This window comes from Nerophis ophidion, linkage group LG18 (assembly GCF_033978795.1).
Source record: "Nerophis ophidion isolate RoL-2023_Sa linkage group LG18, RoL_Noph_v1.0, whole genome shotgun sequence".
Classification (NCBI taxonomy): Eukaryota; Metazoa; Chordata; class Actinopteri; order Syngnathiformes; family Syngnathidae; genus Nerophis; species Nerophis ophidion.
This window is the reverse complement of record NC_084628.1, coordinates 16,914,187-16,931,488: the sequence shown is the minus strand read 5'-3', so window position 1 is coordinate 16,931,488 and position 17,302 is coordinate 16,914,187. Positions and strand designations below refer to the sequence as shown.

Below are 17,302 nucleotides of genomic sequence, written 5' to 3'. Positions count from 1 at the left end.
TATTTATAAAGGATTTTTAAATTATTGATATTTTTAGAATATTTGAAAAAAAATCTCACGTACCCTTTGGCATACCTTCAAGTACCCCCAGGGGTACGCATACCCCCATTTGAGAACCACTGTTTTAAAGCACCCAATTAATTGTAAAATGCCTTGGGGTTTAAATAATAACACGATTTTCATTTAAATGAGTATGCACAATGTGTACATTATTATATTGAATTATGAACATTTGCACAAATTCAAATAAGGCCTGTAATTATTAATATGTTTTTCTGCTGAATGTAATTCTTTACATATCTGTGGTTGCTAAATATCCAGTGAAATCAGGTGCCATAAAAAAAGCAAAGCTCAGACTGTGGGCGGGCTTGTCAGGTGGTACTAGGTGAGCCTGGTCCAACTCTCTTAATGATATCAGTGATAAAAATGTACATACCAGCAAAAACAGGCGGATTTACAATGCTGATATTTTTCCTCATGTCTTTCATGGAGATTGTCTCAGGGGCAGGTAGAAATATTCAATAATCAAACTGTTGATGCTGCTTTACTGATGCTTAACATTTGTTTTCCAGATTGGTGTTATCAGTCTGAGGTTTCCTGCAATCACACCTGCTCAGGTTAAAGTCACCAACTGCCCTTGTTTGCTTGAAATTAAATTCATTTGTATAATCAAATTATTTTGAAGATTTTCATTATTTTTATCAACAGGTCCAGATGATTGGGGTCTCGTTTCTCATCACTGCATCAGTAAAGCTCAGTCACCAGTCAACATTGTTACAAGGAGAACATTACCCGATGGACGTCTCACTCCTCTGCACCTCATCGGCTATCAAGACACTTTTCACGGACACCTTTCCAACAACGGCCACACCGGTAAGACCACTTTAAATGACGCTCCATGATGAAAATGACTTACATTTGGTACAAAAGAGTATTAGGGCTATCTAAACTATTAATTAATTAAATAAATACAATTATCATTATTAATCAAATATAAAGGACTAAAAAGTGATTGTAAAAATATTTTTACCTAAATATTTTTAGGTGGCAATATGAAGCAAAACTTTTTTTTTTTCAAGAATGAAGTATTTTTATTGATTAAAAAGCGACAATGATATTAGAACATATGAGTAAGTAATATTCCTCCTGAGTAAAAAGCTGTTATAAAAGTAGATATAAGTCACAATTGAGAAATATTTTAAATATATTAAAAAAAAAAAAAAAGTCAACAAAAAAAGTAGTAATATTAATTAGGCAAGTTGTTAAGTACGTGCCTCATCTTATAGCCAGTTAATTTGCTTTCTTCTTGTAAAATTGCAACTTTAGTCTTATAAAATTACCTATTTTCCTCTTGTAATGAACATATTCTCTCAATATTTTAACCTTATTGTCATAATAGCTTTAATTATATACAGCGTAGTCCTAAAAGTAAAAATCAGGATATTTTGCAGATACTGTGCGTGTAGAAATTGGTACTTTTCACATTTGAATGCATAGCAGTACTCTACGGTACCAATTATCGGTAGTTTTGTGTGTATGAAAAATTCATTGATAAATGTTAATTGTTTTAAAACAAACATTTTGCTTTCTCATCCTCTTCAATTCTGCATGTCATTTGCAAGTATTGTAATGTGCTGTATTATATAGTAGGATTTATATGCAGTTGAAATTCCAAGACGTTAAAAGGCAGCAGTGTTGCCATCGCTAGGAAGTAGTATTTGCCATTAAGTTGAATGTGTCAATATTTTCTTTCGTTGAGTCGTAGAAAGTGCTTATACTGTAAGTATTGTGTTATTAACACACCAGGTGTTGGATTGTGACGTGCATCTTGGTTGTAGTTTTAATTACCAAACTTGGAGGTTTTGAAATCGCCATGTAAAATTGCTAATGCTCACCGGTAGCATGTAATTAGCAAAACCAATGTAAATTAGCATCGAGCTAGCACATTTTGAAAAGCGGAGCCTTACTGTATACTTTTGAGCGCCGCATTCTTGCTTTGTTAGCCTGAAAATTTGAAAATTATCAAGTAGGGCTACAACGATTAGTGAAATTGTAGATAATAAAAAAAGGGCCACAACAATTATATTTGTCAACAATAGACGCGACATCATCACCTGTGCAATTCCTGGCGGAAGTGGGTCACTCGCAAAAACATTGCCAGGGATAACATGCAAAGCGTGAGGATATTTGCTCTTATCCTTGTTAGAAATATGAATACCTTGCTCATTTTTGCAAAGCATACCTTGTTTTTATGGCAGTACATCTGTGATACGCGAGCATTTAAAGTGGAGACATGATGTCGGACATTTCGAGGGATGATGCGTACACAACCTCAGTAAGCGTAACCTTGCTACCTATCTGGAGTGAGACAAAGTTGTATGAAAAATAACTTGAACTATTATTTTAGCCAAATTCAGCCAGCTAAACTCTGTCTACATCAATTCAAGTACGTTTTAATGCAGCGCCAATTTGCAATGCCAGAAAAAGGCACAATAACACACACACACACACACCGTAAGATTTAAACATACAATCTATTAAATAGCCAACATTTTAAGAATTATTCAAAGATAGAATTCAATCAATCAATCGTTTACTTATATAGCTCTAAATCACTAGTGTCTCAAAGGGCTGCACAAACCACAACACAAACCACTACGACATCCTCGGTAAGCCCACATAAGGGCAAGGAAAACTCTCACCCAGTGGGACATCGGTGACAATGATGACTATGAGAACCTTGGAGAGGAGGAAAGCAATGGATGTCGAGCGGGTCTAACATGATACTGTGAAAGTTCAATCCATAATGGATCCAACACAGTCGCGAGAGTCCAGTCCAAAGCGGATCCAACACAGCAGCGAGAGTCCCGTTCACAGCGGAGCCAGCAGGAAACCATCCCAAGCGGAGGCGGATCAGCAGCGCAGAGATGTCCCCAGCCGATACGCAGGCAAGCAGTACATGGCCACCGGATCGGACCGGACCCCCTCCACAAGGGAGAGTGGGACATAGGAGAAAAAGAAAACAAACGGCAGATCAACTGGTCTAAAAAGGGAGTCTATTTAAAGGCTAGAGTTTACAAATGAGTTTTAAGGTGAGACTTAAATGCTTCTACTGAGGTGGCATCTCAAACTTTTACCGGGAGGGCATTCCAGAATACTGCAGCCCGAAATAAAAACGCTCTATAGCCCGCAGACTTTTTTTGGGCTTTGGGAATCATTAATAAGCCGGAGTCCTTTGAACGCAGATTTCTTGCCGGGACATATGGTACAATACAATCGGCAAGATAGGATGGAGCTAGACCGTGTAGTATTTTATACGTAAGTAGTAAAACCTTAAAGTCACATCTTAAGTGCACAGGAAGCCAGTGCAGGTGAGCCAGTACAGGCGTAATGTGATCAAACTTTCTTGTTCTTGTCAAAAGTCTAGCAGCCGCATTTTGTACCAACTGTAATCTTTTAATGCTAGAGATGGGGAGACCCGAAAATAATACGTTACAGTAGTCGAGGCGAGACGTAACAAACGCATGGATAATGATCTCAGCATCTTTAGTGGACAGAATGGAGCGAATTTTAGCGATATTACGGAGATGAAAGAAGGCCGTTTTAGTAACGCTTTTAATGTGTGACTCAAAGGAGAGAGTTGGGTCGAAGATAATACCCAGATTCTTTACTGTGTCGCCTTGTTTAATTGTTTGGTTGTCAAATGTTAGAGTTGTATTATTAAATAGAGGTCGGTGTCTAGCAGGACCGATAATCAGCATTTCCGTTTTTTTGGCGTTGAGTTGCAAAAAGTTAGCGGACATCCATTGTTTAATTTCATTAAGACACGCCTCCAGCTGACTACAATCCGGCGTGTTGGTCAGCTTTAGGGGCATGTAGAGTTGGGTGTCATCAGCATAACAGTGACAGCTAACACCGTATTTGCGTATGACGTCACCCAGCGGCAGCATGTAGATGCTGAAGAGTGCAGGGCCAAAGACCGAACCTTGGGGAACTCCACACGTTACCTTAACGTAGTCCAAGGTCACATTGTTATGGGAGACGCACTGCATCCTATCAGTAAGATAAAAGTTATACCAAGACAGGGCTAAGTCTGACATACCAATTCGTGTTTTGATACGTTCTAATAAAATATTATGATCGACGGTATCGAAAGCAGCGCTAAGATCGAGGAGCAGCAACATAGATGACGCATCAGAATCCATCGTTAGCATAGCAATAAATCATTAGTCATTTTTGCGAGGGCTGTCTCCGTAGAGTGATTTGCCCTGAAACCGGATTGAAAGGTTTCACATAGATTGTTAGACGCTAAGTGTTCATTTAACTGCTCCGCAACAATTTTTTCGAGGATTTTTTAAATAAAGGGAAGGTGAGACACCGGTCGGTAGTTTACCATGAGGTCAGGATCGAGGTTAGGTCTTTTAAGAAGAGGATGAATAACCGCTTTTTTGATTGCTAGGGGAACAGTGCCCGAGGAAAGTGATAAGTTTATAATATTTAGCACTGATGGACCTAATAATACAAAGAGCTCCTTGATAAGTTTCCCATGAAGTGGGTCAAGTAAACATGTTGTTTGTTTTATTCCATTTACACGTTGTAACAATTCCTCTAATGTTATTTCCTCAAAACGAGAGAAACTATTTTGGAGGGCAGTATCCGCCGTATATACCATCGTATCAGTGTTAATAGAACCCAGTTGTAGCTGGGAGCATTGTCTTTAATCTCCTTTCTAATGACTTCAGTTTTCTTACTAAAGAATTACATAAAGTCATCAGCTGAGTGGGTGGAGCTACTGGAAGGGGTCCCTTGTTGGGTTAGCAATGCTACCGTATTAAACAAAAATTTAGCATCGTTTTTGTTACGGTGGATGAGATTTGAGTAATATTTAGCTTTAGCTAAGGTAAGCATGCGTTTATAAGTTGTTAAACTATCACTCCATGCTTGATGGTGCACATTGAGTCTATTAGGGTGTTAAACCTGTTATTCAATAGTCAATATACCAGTGTGCAGCTTTTTAAACATCACAAAAATGTTTCTCTTTTTGAGGAAGTTTGATTTTATGTTTTGGTGTTTGTTTTCATTGCTGCTATTTTAACTGTTTTTTTAAAATACATAAACAAGGTTATTTTTTTTTCTTTTCTTTTAAATGGACAACATTTGATTAGTCATTTTTTAATGTTTGTAACAGCTGAATGTGCAGCACAGTTACAGTAAAAATAAATATTTTAATAATGAATTAGTCATCTTTGTTGTTCGTAAGCACATGCCTAAAAAACCTTAAGCTGCATTTAGAAGTCAATGGAAAAACTAGAGCCATTACACGTGTACGCTGAATTTGTACCTGGTAATACTAAGATTCCGGTCGATACCTATAAAATTACTGATTTCTGGACCGCTCCCTGATTGTGTTTTATATGTTTATTGGTTTTTAGCCAAAGAGTGATTAAACTCAGCTTGACTGGGGAAGCTGAGTAGTTGTAAATTAATAAAATGACAAGTACCTGCAGTGTAAACCGTTTATGAACTACAGTGAGTCAGAAAGAAAGCAAAAGTTTGGAGAGATTCTTCAACAGATTTTTTTTTGTTCCAGTTCAGTTGGATTTACCCCCCAGTATAAGAATCAACGGCGGTAATCTGGTCAGAACTTACAACGCAGTTCAGCTCCACTTCCACTGGGGCAAAAATGGAGGTCCGGGCTCCGAACACACACTTGACGGAGAGCGATTTCCATTGGAGGTACTGCATTGAACTTTGCACGGGTAACCAAAACACAGTAGAAAAAGCTTCAAAACATCTTTCGTCCCTTCTGTTGTCCCACAGATGCACATCGTGCACATCAAAGAACAGTACAGTTCAATTTCGCAGGCCGTGAGAGATCGAACGGGAGTCGCCGTTCTTGGATTTTTCTTTCAGGTGATTGTGTTGTTATGTGTGTTGATAGACTGCCATTAACGGTGTCAAAAAGAGTAAACAGAAGACATTCAAGGTGTGTCAGAAAAGTGAGGGGCATCGTACACAGGGCATAAAAATCCACCAGCGTGTCTACAAATAGATCCTGCGGCAGTCCAATGCCTAGAGATGAGGTGAGAGTTGTGACAGGAGAACGTGCAGAGGGGAACATCGCCATGCCGGAGCAACCTCCCAACTCACAGGACCTGACTCGTAGTGGGGTTTTTCGCCTCTTTTTATCAAGGGGAACTGGTTTTAGAGACGTCGACGATATAGCTGCAAAACATTCCCAAAGAATCCTTCCAGGAGTGCGTAAAGGCTTTAGGCAGAGAAGCCTGCATAAATCAACCATTTATAAAAAATTAAAAAAAGGGAGAAAACTTGTAGGACGAGGTTAGCATCTTTTCTGACACCCTTGGTACAAAAATAAAAGGGCTCTACAACAGAGCCTTGTGGCACGCCACTGTCAATATATTTCAGTAGTTAACTGACAATTATGTGAGTTGTGGCCATCCTGAGTCAAGCAGGTCGGAGGCACTTAGGAAATGGTCTTTTTCCTTAGCAAGCAATGAGGACAAGAAAAAAGTAGTTGAAAATGAGCTTTGACAACATGTTAGAACAGTGGTTCTCAAATGGGGGTACGTGTACCCCTAGGGGTACTTGAAGGTATGCCAAGGGGTACGTGGGATTTTTTAAAAATATTCTATAATAGCAACAATTCAAAAATCCTTTATAAAATATATTTATTGAATAATATTTCAACAAAATATGAATGTAAGTTCATAAACTGTGAAAAGAAATGCAACAATGCAATATTCAGTGATGACAGCTAGATTTTTTTTGTGGACATGTTCCATAAATATTGATGGTAAAGATTTCTTTTTTTGTGAAGAAATGTTTAGAATTAAGTTCATGAATCCAGATGGATCTCTATTACAATCCCCAAAGAGGGCACTTTAAGTTGATGATTACTTCTACAAATCTTTATTTATAATTGAATCACTTGTTTATTTTTCAAAAAGTTTTTAGTTATCTTATATCTTTTTTTCCAAATAGTTCAAGAAAGACCACAAGAAATGAGCAATATTATGCACTGTTATACAATTTAATAAATCAGAAACTGATGACATAGTGCTGTATTTCACTTCTTTAACTCTTTTTTTCAACCAAAAATGCTTTAGTCTGATTAGGGGGTACTTGAATTAAAAAAATGTTCACAGGGGGTACATCACTGAAAAAAGTTTGAGAACCACTGTGTTAGAACGACACAGGACACTAAGTTCACTCAAGGTACAAACAGGTTGACAGCACAATGCGGGTAAAACTCACGCTGGACCACCACTACTACTACTACTTGGGGATAATAACAACTTAACGACAGATACATAATTCTAATGATTGAGAACCGGTAATGCCCCCTGCAAAGCAACCATGTGTTGTATTTGAAACGTTACGGAGAATGACAAATTCAGTTTTCTTGTCCCCTTTCAGGAATCAAGTTCTGCAAACAAGAAATTTGCTCCGCTAATAAACGCCCTGAAAGGAATCACGCGACCATGTAAGTTACATATGCTCACACATGTCGGGGCGATTCTGCGGTGCTAAAGTGCAATTTGTCAGCATGATAAGACCGTGCCTTGTCATCCTGCACGCAATAAATCAAATAGAAGGGAAAAACAATGCTTTGGTCCTCGTTATTTAGTAACAATAGCAATCTTACCGTATCTTATTGTACCATGAATGATTTACATGGACCCCAACTTAAACAAGTTGAAAAACTCTTTCGGTTGTTACCATTTAGTGGTCAATTGTACGGAATATGTACTGTACTGTGCAATCTACTAGTAAAAGTATCAATCAATCAATCAAAAAAATGTGTTCATATTCCCTCACGCCCAGCCAACAAAACAAAGCTGGAAGGCATCTCCCTACAGATGTTCATCGCCCCTCATTCTAACATGACTGCGTATTTTCGCTATGACGGCTCCCTCACCACACCACTCTGTGCTGAGGCGGTCGTCTGGACGCTCTTCGAGAACCCCATCCCACTCAGCAGGCAGCAGGTTCACTCAATACACAACATCCCCCTACTCGGATACACACACGTGAAACATCCTCTTACCTGGTGCGTTTACTTTCTCTACGACAGCTGGCTGCGTTCTCCCAGCTGGAGTTCTCCAGCGGGAGGCCGATGGTGAACACCTTCAGACCAGTGCAGCTTTTGAACGGGAGGCAGGTGTATCGCTCTGGCGGCCATGTCGCCGGGGTCAGCGCCGCACTGCTCCTCGTGTCACTCCTGGTGCACACTCCATGAACACTGCACGATCAACGCAAACAGACTCTGTTATGGAACTATACATCGAGTTAGGTCTGAGAAGCCACACACCTGCAAAACAACAGCACTGGGATGTTTTCTTTTGTATATATTTCATTTTTTCTTCATTTTCTTCCTTCTCTTTGCCAGGCAGAAAACAACAATTTATTTTACAAGTGCGTCACTGCTCTGTATTTAATATGGTTAAATCACCAAAAATGATTCCCGGGCGCGGCACAGCTGCTGCCCACTGCTCCCCTCACCTCCCAGGGGATGAACTAGGGCAGTGGTTCTCAACCTTTTTTAATTGATGTAGCCCCTGTGAACATTTTTTTAATTCAAGTACCCCCTAATCAGAGCAAAGCATTTTTGGTTGAAAAAAGGAGATAAAGAAGTAAAATACAGCACTATGTCATCAGATTCGGATTCATTAAATTGTATAACAATGCAAAATATTGCTCATTCGTGGTGGTCTTTCTTGAACTATTAGGGGAAAAAAAGATGTAAAAATAACTAAAAACGTGTTGAAAAATAAACAAGTGATTCAATTATAAATAAAGATTTCTACACACAGAAGTAATCATCAACTTAAACTGCCCTCTTTGGGGATTGTAATAGAGATCCATCTGGATTCATGAACTTAATTCTAAATATTTCTTCACAAAAAAATGAATCTTTAACATCAATATTTATGGAACATGTCCACAAAAATCTAGCTGTCAACACTGAATATTGCATTGTTGCATTTCTTTTCACAGTTTATAGAATAGAATAGAAAGTACTTTATTGATCCCTGGGGGAAATTCAGCACCCTAGTTCGCTCACAATAGACAATAATAATAATAAATAATATATAACATATATTATATATAATATATGAATAGTATAAATATATTCTACATATATTCTACATTGAAGTGCAGTCAAGGAACATATACATTATATTATTATGAACTTACATTCATATTTGGTTGAAGCATTATTCAATAAATATATTTATAAAGGATTTTTTGCTATTTTTAAAATATTTAAAAAAAAAGTCTCACATACCCCTTGGCATACCTTCAAGTACCCCCAGGGGTACGCATACCCCCATTTGAGAACCACTGAACTAGGGGATGGGTCAAAAGCAGAGGACAAATTTCACCACACATAGTGTGTGTGTGTGACAATCATTGGTACTTGAACTTTTTAAGTTTTAATACAAACAGCAAACTGGAAAGAAAAACAACAAAAAGAGTGATAATTGATGACTCTGTTGCCCTTTTTTGGACGAATCTGTAACTAAAATTTCATCTTCAACGGTGCGGTATAGCTCGGTTGGTAGAGCGGCCGTGTCAGCAACTTGAGGGTTGCAGGTTCGATCCCCGCTTCCGCCATCCTAGTCAATGCTGTTGTGTCCTTGGTCAAGACACTTTGCCCACCTGCTCATAGTGCCACCCACACTGGTTTAATTGTAACTTAGATATTGGGTTTCACTATGTAAAGCGCTTTGAGTCACTTGAGGAAAAAGCGCTATATAAATATAATTCACTTCACTTCAACTAATCCATCAATCAAAGTTTATTTATATAGCCCTTAATCACAAGTGTCTCAAAGGGTTGCACAAGCCACAACGACATCTTTGACTCAGATCCTAAATCAGGGCAAGAAATAACTGGAATACAATGACAAAACCTTGAAAATCTTGAATTTTTTACAATTTATAAGACATTTTTATAATTTATATTTTAGTTTTGATTGTCCTGTTCTGTTCCTCCCACATCCAAAGACATGCACCTGGGGAGAAGTTGATTGGCTACACTAAATTGGCCATAGTGTGTGAATGTGAGTGTTAATGTTGTCTGTCTATCTGTGTTGGCCCTGCGATGAGGTAGCGACTTGTCCAGGGTGTACCCCGCCATCCGCCCGATTGTAGCTGAGGTAGGCTCAGGCGACCCCCGCGACCCCGAAGCGAATAAGCGGTAAAAAAATGGATGGATGAATAACAAAATCAACTCCCTTGTATGGTAGTTTACATCTACAGTTGCAGTTTTCCTCATGTCCACTAAGGGGCAGCACTCTAACTATAACCTGTGCTTGGCTTTGGACTCCAAAAAGTGCTGGAATTGGGACAGATGCCTTACAGTTATAACTTATACATTCAACAGGAACAACAATGATATAACGAAGGCAATAATGATGATAAAATAATGTGTCTATTACAGTTTTTGTACAATGATTCATACTGATATTTAATCCCAATACAACGTGAAAGGTAAGCAAAACAGTACAAGCAGCTCTCATTTTGACTTAGTGCAACTGGAACAACACACAATAACAAATATATTATCATTCATTTAAGGCCTAAAACACTGCATTATATATATATTTTTTGCAAATGTCTTTTTGTCTCAGAAGTGCAGGTGTTCTTTGGGTTGCGGCCTTCCTGGTGTGCTGTGGTTAGTGGCGTGATGAGATGAGCTGTGTTTGCTTTTGGCGCCTTGTCGCTATGTATATCAGCAGGATCACTTTAGATATAATCCCGTTGTGCAAGAATAGACGGCCGACACAAGCACAGTGCTGAGTCATGTTTCATCTTGTGTGCACGCACACTGTAGTGCTTATGTATACACATATAGTACATGTGTGCTATACATTCAGTCTGCTCAAACATGGCTAACATTTGGTTTAAGTGTTAAGTTTTTGGTTGTTGTTTTTTTTAGCCACAAAGAGTACACGGCCCCGCCCCCACTTCCTCTTCTTCTTTCCCCTCGGTGTGCATTTGAGGTTTGGGTTGTCATGGTGACCAAGGATACAGACCTATCTATTTTCTCTTTGCAAAGTTTCTCTTGTTGCAAGCATATTGCATACATGAGCTGCCGCTGTTTGGATGGGGAAGCGGCCTACACGCCCCACCACAAACACCAACACACACACACCTTGTCATACACACACACACGCACACACACACACAAAGGCCAAAATGAGTTCTCAGAAATGTGATAACGATATGAGCACTTCCTGTCACAAAATCTGCACTCAAGGCTGTAAAAAGTCAGCATTCTTACTTTAATCTTTGTCGCCTTTTAATTTTTTTTTTTTGTGAAAATTACTACAACAATCATCGGATTTATTAGAACGTGACAACACAAAAATTACATAAAATGTCATCGACACTGCAAATTAATTTCTTGCATTTCTCCAACGTGGATATTTGTCAGAATTTTGTGAGCCATGAAAAAAAATGGCAAATGACATATCCACACTTTGAAAACATTTTTCTCATAAAAAAGAATTGACTTCAAAAATAAATCAATCCATTTCAGGGTCAACCTGTTGCCATCATAAAATCTTCATTCATTGTATAGACCAGTGGTTCTCAACCTTTTTTCAGTGATGATCCCCCTGTGAACATTTTTTTATTCAAGTACCCCCTAATCAGAGCAAAACATTTTGGTTGAAAAAAGAGATAAAAAAGTAAAATACAACACTATGTCATCAGTTTCTGATTTATTACACTGTATAACATTGAGAAATATTGCTCATTTTTAGTGGTCTTTCTTGAACTATTTGGAAAAAAAAGATATAAAAATAACTACAAAATTGTTGAAAAATAAACAAGTCATTCAATTATAAATAAAGATTTCTACACATATTCAATTATAAATAAAGATTTCTACACAGAGAAATAATCATCAACTTAAAGTGCCCTCTTTGGGGATTGTAATAGAGATCCATCTGGATTCATCAACTTCATTCTAAACATTTCTTCACAAAAAAAAGAAATCTTTAACATCAATATTTATGGAACATGTCCACAAAAAATCTAGCTGTCAACACTGAATATTGCATTTTTTTCACAGTTTATGAACTTACATTCATATTTTGTTGAAGTAATATTCAATAAATATATTTATAAAGGATTTTTGAATTGTTGCTATTTTTAGAATATTTTTAAAAAATCTCACGTACCCCTTGGCATACCTTCAAGTACCCCCAGGGGTACGTGTACCCCCATTTGAGAACCACTGGTATAGACAATGTTTGAAGTCACATTTAAACATTTGGTTAATAAAAGGGTATTAAAAAGCTAACTAATGATCTATGGTGATATAAAAATAAAAAGCCTTAACTTAAAATGACAAAAATGTTTCTGCCTTTCTTCATAATCACACAAGTGGGGGCATCTAATTTGACCCCGGAGGTCATGCTTTATCAGAATTATGCTTCAAACCCCGCTTTGAAAAGCTGTGCACTGCAAAATGTACCCGTTGTAGCCAATAATCCTGACTTCGTCATTGAATTAAAAAAATGTATGTATCAGAAATTGTTGCATTAATTTTTGTTTTGTATGTTAAAGTGTCTTGTATTTTGTGCTCCTGAGTCAATTGGAATTAATCATTATTTATTGAGTTTATTTAGATTTTATTTTGTAGTATTAAATAGTTCAAGTTGGTCAAAAATGATTTATAATTTAAATAGGAGTTTATGTATTTTTTTTTTTTTTTTTACAATTCGGGCAAATGAATGTCCTTTAAATTTTTATGTTACAGACAGAAAACAATGTTAGTAAAGTTATTCTTTGTTGTAAATTGATCTACATTTCTTTCTTTTTTTAATGTTAAGGATAAAATGGTATGCAGAGGCGTACGTATAACAGATTTTTTTGTGTGGCGCCGAAGAAATGTTGTCTTCTTCCTATGGTTAACCTAAACCAGTGCTTCTCAACCTTTTTTCAGTGATGTACCCCCTGTGAACATTTTTGTAATTCAAGTACCCCCTAGTCAGAGCAAAGCATTTTTGGTTGAAAAAAAGAGATAAAGAAGTAAAATACAGCACTATGTCATCAGTTTCTGATTTATTAAATTGTATAACAGTGCAAAATATTGCTCATTTGTAGTGGTCTTTCTTGAACTATTTGGAAAAAAAAGATATAAAAATAACCAAAAATTGTTGAAAAATAAACAAGTGATTCAATCATATATAAAGATTTCTACACATAGAAGTAATCATCAACTTAAAGTGCCCTCTTTGAGGATTGTAATGGAGATCCATCTGGATTCATCAACTTAATTCTAAACATTTCTTCACAAAAAAAGAAATCTTTAACATCAATATTTATGGAGCATGTCCACAAAAAATTTGGCTGTCAACACTGAATTTGTTGCATTTTTTTCACAGTTTATGAACTTACATTCATATTTTGTTGAAATATTATTCAATAAATACATTTAAAAAGGATTTTTGAATTGGTTTTTTTTTTTGAATATTTAAAAAAAATCTCACGTACCCCTTGGCATACCTTCAAGTACCCCCGGGGGACGCGTACCCCCATTTGAGAACCACTGGCCTAAACAACACTTCCTTTGTGTGTTTTTCTTTTGCTCTTCCTCTACTATTGACAATAATAATAAAAAAAAAGATTATTGCATTGAGCCTGGAGTTTCATCAAACTGAGATCTTGTTCAAAATTTGGGAGACTTTTAAGATTTGAAAATTGTGGTCAAATTCCAAGTGGTGGTGTTCCAAACCCCAAAAAATACATTACACAGCAGGCACAAGAAATTGAAACAACGTTGAGGATTAAGTCCTGATGTTTAGCAATTCAAGTATAACATTGGAACACCCTGCTTTTGACGATGTTTAATCAATGTTGGGTCCTGATGTTGATTTGACCATCGAATTTTGGTTATTTCCCAACCAATAGTCTAAAGCACAAACTCATTGTTGAAACAACAGACTTTTTGACAGCGTTTATTCAATGTAAATGACGTTGATTTGACAATTGAAATTTAGTCATTTGCTAACCAAAAAAGTGGATCCAAATTTTCAAATACAACTATTTTGCAACGTTGTTTCGAGGTCAGTTTTTAAAGGACATGTATGTATATTCAACGTTGTTTCAATTTCTTTTGCCTGCTGAGTGTAGACATGCAAGAGATCTAATTTGCAATCGCAGTGTCTGTGTGTGTTAATATGATTCTTACACATATACAACGGTCCAGTTACATTAATACAACTGAATTAAAGCAATAATAAAAAATGTTTAGTGCACGTTAACTGAGACTATTTTACTCGTCTTGTTGAGACACTTTTTGTGGTCGAACGATGCGGCTCCACAAGCATTAAATGAGCATTGCGGTTAGCAGCTTTAGCGAACGACTGACACACGGCTACACTTTGTCCTTAAAAGGGATGATGAGCGCACGCTATCTGTCACACCTTCAAATGTGTGCATTTTTCATGTGTGCACTTGTGCAACGAGACAAACACGACACACAAAAACTAATAATATTAAAAAAAACATCTATTATTTCCGATATGCGTGTTGCTTTGCACTGTTGTGCCTTTTGTGGCCTAACGGTCATGTGTACGTCTTTGATGGAGGTGTTTAATGTCATGTGTGCGTTGTATAGCTTGTGTGTATGTGTGTGTGTGTGAGTGTGTGTGACTGTTGGAGCATTTCCTGTGTGAAGCACGTGGCTCAGACAGAGTTCATAAAAAGATGACGTTCACTTCTCGCTTTCTTTCTTCTGGGGAGGCCAAACACTGGTAAGACCTTGACAAGCAAGCCGATGTTTGATGCTGGATTAAATCGTCTTTTGTTGACATTATCGTCAATGCTTTAAACTGCTAAGTGTTATCGGGTGTACAGTATTTGTTGTATAGGTTGTGCTACGACGACAGGAGCATCGAGAAGCGGATGTTCAGTATTGTCGGCCATAAAGTAGAAAGCACTACTAAACGTTGCTGCACTGTGTAGTGTTTCCTACTTTATGGATGACGAGACTGTTGGCTGCAAAGGAGCGATACACCAAGGAGCGACGTCGTCTCATTCAATTGAAAATGGAATATAAATTGATGCTGTTGTTAGTTTTTCTTTTTTTTTTTTCCTCTATAGCGAAAAAAAATCTAATAAGCACTGCTTAAAATGTTGGTCTTTATTTGCAAAAGCAGGAGAGACATTGCTTAAATATTGAAACAGAATACAAAAAAGATTAAATACAATAATTTGCTCAATATTTATCTGACATCTGGTATTTTTTTCACATAGTACGGTGCAACAAAGCTTAAAAAGTATAATACAACTGTACAAGGCCAAAATAAAAAATGTATAAAAAATATATACAAAAATGTTGAACAATGTAAGCTGTTGTGTTATTTCTAAATACATTTCTTACAAAAAGTGATTTTTTTTTTTAGTTTGTATGTTTTTTTTGTACAAGTGGTTTGTTTCAATAAAAGTGCACAGGTAACTCTGTTGTTAATCAGTGTCTTGTTGTGCATATGGATTAGGTTAGAACTGGTTAATTAATTTAGATTTAATTAGCATTGGCGGGATAGAATTGTTCATGTGTATTCATTAGCAAACAAGCTAATATTTTAATCCCACGGTAAAAGCTGCAGGAAGTTGGACGGGACCAAGCCTCGTCTTCCTTTAAGGTCACCCTGAAAAAGAACGAGTTTGTCAGCAAACAAACTACAGAAAATTGCAAAAGTCTTAAATGACAAGATGCTCACGTAATAGAATCCGTCTGGATCCATGTCTCCTAAAACATAAATGATGTCACCCGAACAAAAGCCCAGTTCATTCTGTTGGAGAAATCATGACATCTTAAATTAGAGACATTTTAGATGAAATGTTATTTAATGTATCGGTACTTATTTCACGTACTTCACTGTCAACATTAGGAGAACTTTCCCAGGGGTCGTAGTCAAATATGGCCACCATTCGGCGTACTACCGTGCCTTCGGGAACACTGGACACCTCGCTCACATCCGGAGTCAAAGACATTCCTACAGGAACCAACACAATGAAAAAAACAACTAATCAACGAAGAAATGAACAAACAAAGTAATAAAGTACACAAACTAATAGCATTTCTACAAGCATCTAATTTGAATAACAAAGAAATAACAAACATGCTAATAACTAAACAACTAATAATATGAATAACTAACCAAAATAACGTAAGAAACAAATCAACTATAGAAAAAACTAAAGAGAAATGGCATAAATTAAGAAGTTAAAGTTAAAGTACCACTGATAGTCACACACACACTAGGTGTGGGGAAATTTGTCCTCTGTATTTGACGCATGGCCTTGTTCCCCCCCTGGAAGGTGAGGGGAGCAGTGAGCAGCAACGGTGGCCGTGATCGGGAATAATTTTTTGTGATTCAACCCCCAATTCCAACCCTTGATGCTGAGTGCCAAGCAGCGAGGTAATGGGTCTCATTTTTATAGTCTTTGGTATGACTCGGCCGGGGTTTGAACTCATGACCTACCGATCTAAGCTAACAAACTAGAAGCTGCAATGGTCTATGAAGAAACTAACAAAGTAACACACTAGCTAAGAACAAGCTTACAAACACACAATATCAAATGTATAATAAACACACTAATTAAAACACAAACTAACTAACCACACATGTAGCACGTAGAAGTGACTTGGTGACTGTAATACCTGTTTGGTCCACAGGGATGAAGCCCTGCTGCATGAGCAGATGCTTGAGATAGTCGTCATCCACTGGGACTTCGGCCACCATGTTACTCGGCACGTAGCCCGAGAGGCCGCCCGATTCTCCGTGGTAGAAGCCGTCGCAGTCTTTGTCCCCGAACACCTAGACAGGTGCAAAGACACTCGGCTGTTGCGGTTTTTTGTTGGCGACCGATAAACAGGCGCAGCTGCTGACATCTTCAGTTAAATGGCGGTAAGTTTAAACAGGAAGTGAGAAGAAATGTGCTCATTCAAGCGAAAGAAAACAGGAAACTGTTTGATCCTGTCAGGGATACTTCAGTGGCCACGCTTGCACAGTCTGACATGATTAATTTCAAAAATATTTTGCAAACGTTCTCTTTTTTTTCAAGAAAATGTAACTGTGTTCTTATATGTGTATTTCTTATATCTTGTATTAACATTTTTCTTAAAAAGATGTGATTTTTTTTTGTGATACTTCACAACTTTTTCGCAACAATATATAACAGGGTTATCGTGATAGCAGACTCAATTGAATTTTCACGATTCGATTTGATCCCACAATAAAAAATAAAACAAA

The 17,302-nt window shown here is 37.3% G+C and overlaps 2 protein-coding genes and 1 long non-coding RNA gene across 4 annotated transcripts in view; 2 read left to right on the top strand and 1 right to left on the bottom strand.

The window, feature by feature from the left end:
* The first annotated feature begins 459 nt into the window (after positions 1 to 459).
* LOC133536805 (carbonic anhydrase 4-like) lies at positions 460 to 8,301 on the top strand. The gene is made up of 8 exons (XM_061877374.1): positions 460 to 508; positions 573 to 617; positions 709 to 873; positions 5,591 to 5,736; positions 5,821 to 5,913; positions 7,441 to 7,507; positions 7,849 to 8,012; positions 8,099 to 8,301. The coding sequence occupies exons 1-8, from the start codon at positions 460 to 462 to the stop codon at positions 8,261 to 8,263; spliced, it is 894 nt and encodes a 297-aa protein (XP_061733358.1). The 3' UTR covers positions 8,264 to 8,301.
* A 6,481-nt stretch (positions 8,302 to 14,782) lies between these two features.
* The window catches only part of LOC133536798 (uncharacterized), a 2,691-nt gene continuing 171 nt past the window's right edge, over positions 14,783 to 17,302 (top strand). Inside the window, exons 1-3 of the long non-coding RNA XR_009802546.1 lie at positions 14,783 to 14,797; positions 16,368 to 16,468; positions 16,726 to 17,302. The exon at positions 16,726 to 17,302 is cut by the window's right edge and continues 171 nt beyond it. This is a non-coding gene — a long non-coding RNA (uncharacterized LOC133536798). The remainder of the gene's footprint in view (positions 14,798 to 16,367; positions 16,469 to 16,725) is intronic.
* Positions 15,061 to 17,302, bottom strand: part of LOC133536797 (RIMS-binding protein 2-like) — an 18,233-nt gene continuing 15,991 nt past the window's right edge. For both annotated transcript variants that reach the window (XM_061877358.1, XM_061877357.1), the window contains 4 exons: positions 16,711 to 16,867; positions 15,921 to 16,042; positions 15,767 to 15,838; positions 15,061 to 15,694 (listed from right to left, as the gene is read on the bottom strand). In XM_061877358.1, coding sequence (XP_061733342.1) covers positions 15,629 to 15,694; positions 15,767 to 15,838; positions 15,921 to 16,042; positions 16,711 to 16,867 — 417 coding nt within the window. In that variant the 3' untranslated portion in view covers positions 15,061 to 15,628. The remainder of the gene's footprint in view (positions 15,695 to 15,766; positions 15,839 to 15,920; positions 16,043 to 16,710; positions 16,868 to 17,302) is intronic.

Excerpts from the sequence above, each read along its gene's own strand:
- LOC133536805 (XM_061877374.1), top strand. The coding sequence starts at position 460 with ATGCTGATATTTTTCCTCATGTCTTTCATGGAGATTGTCTCAGGGGCA. Across the intron at positions 618-708 it reads CTGCAATCACACCTGCTCAG|GTCCAGATGATTGGGGTCTC; the intron begins GTTAAAGTCACC and ends TTTTATCAACAG. Across the intron at positions 7,508-7,848 it reads GAAAGGAATCACGCGACCAT|CCAACAAAACAAAGCTGGAA; the intron begins GTAAGTTACATA and ends CCTCACGCCCAG.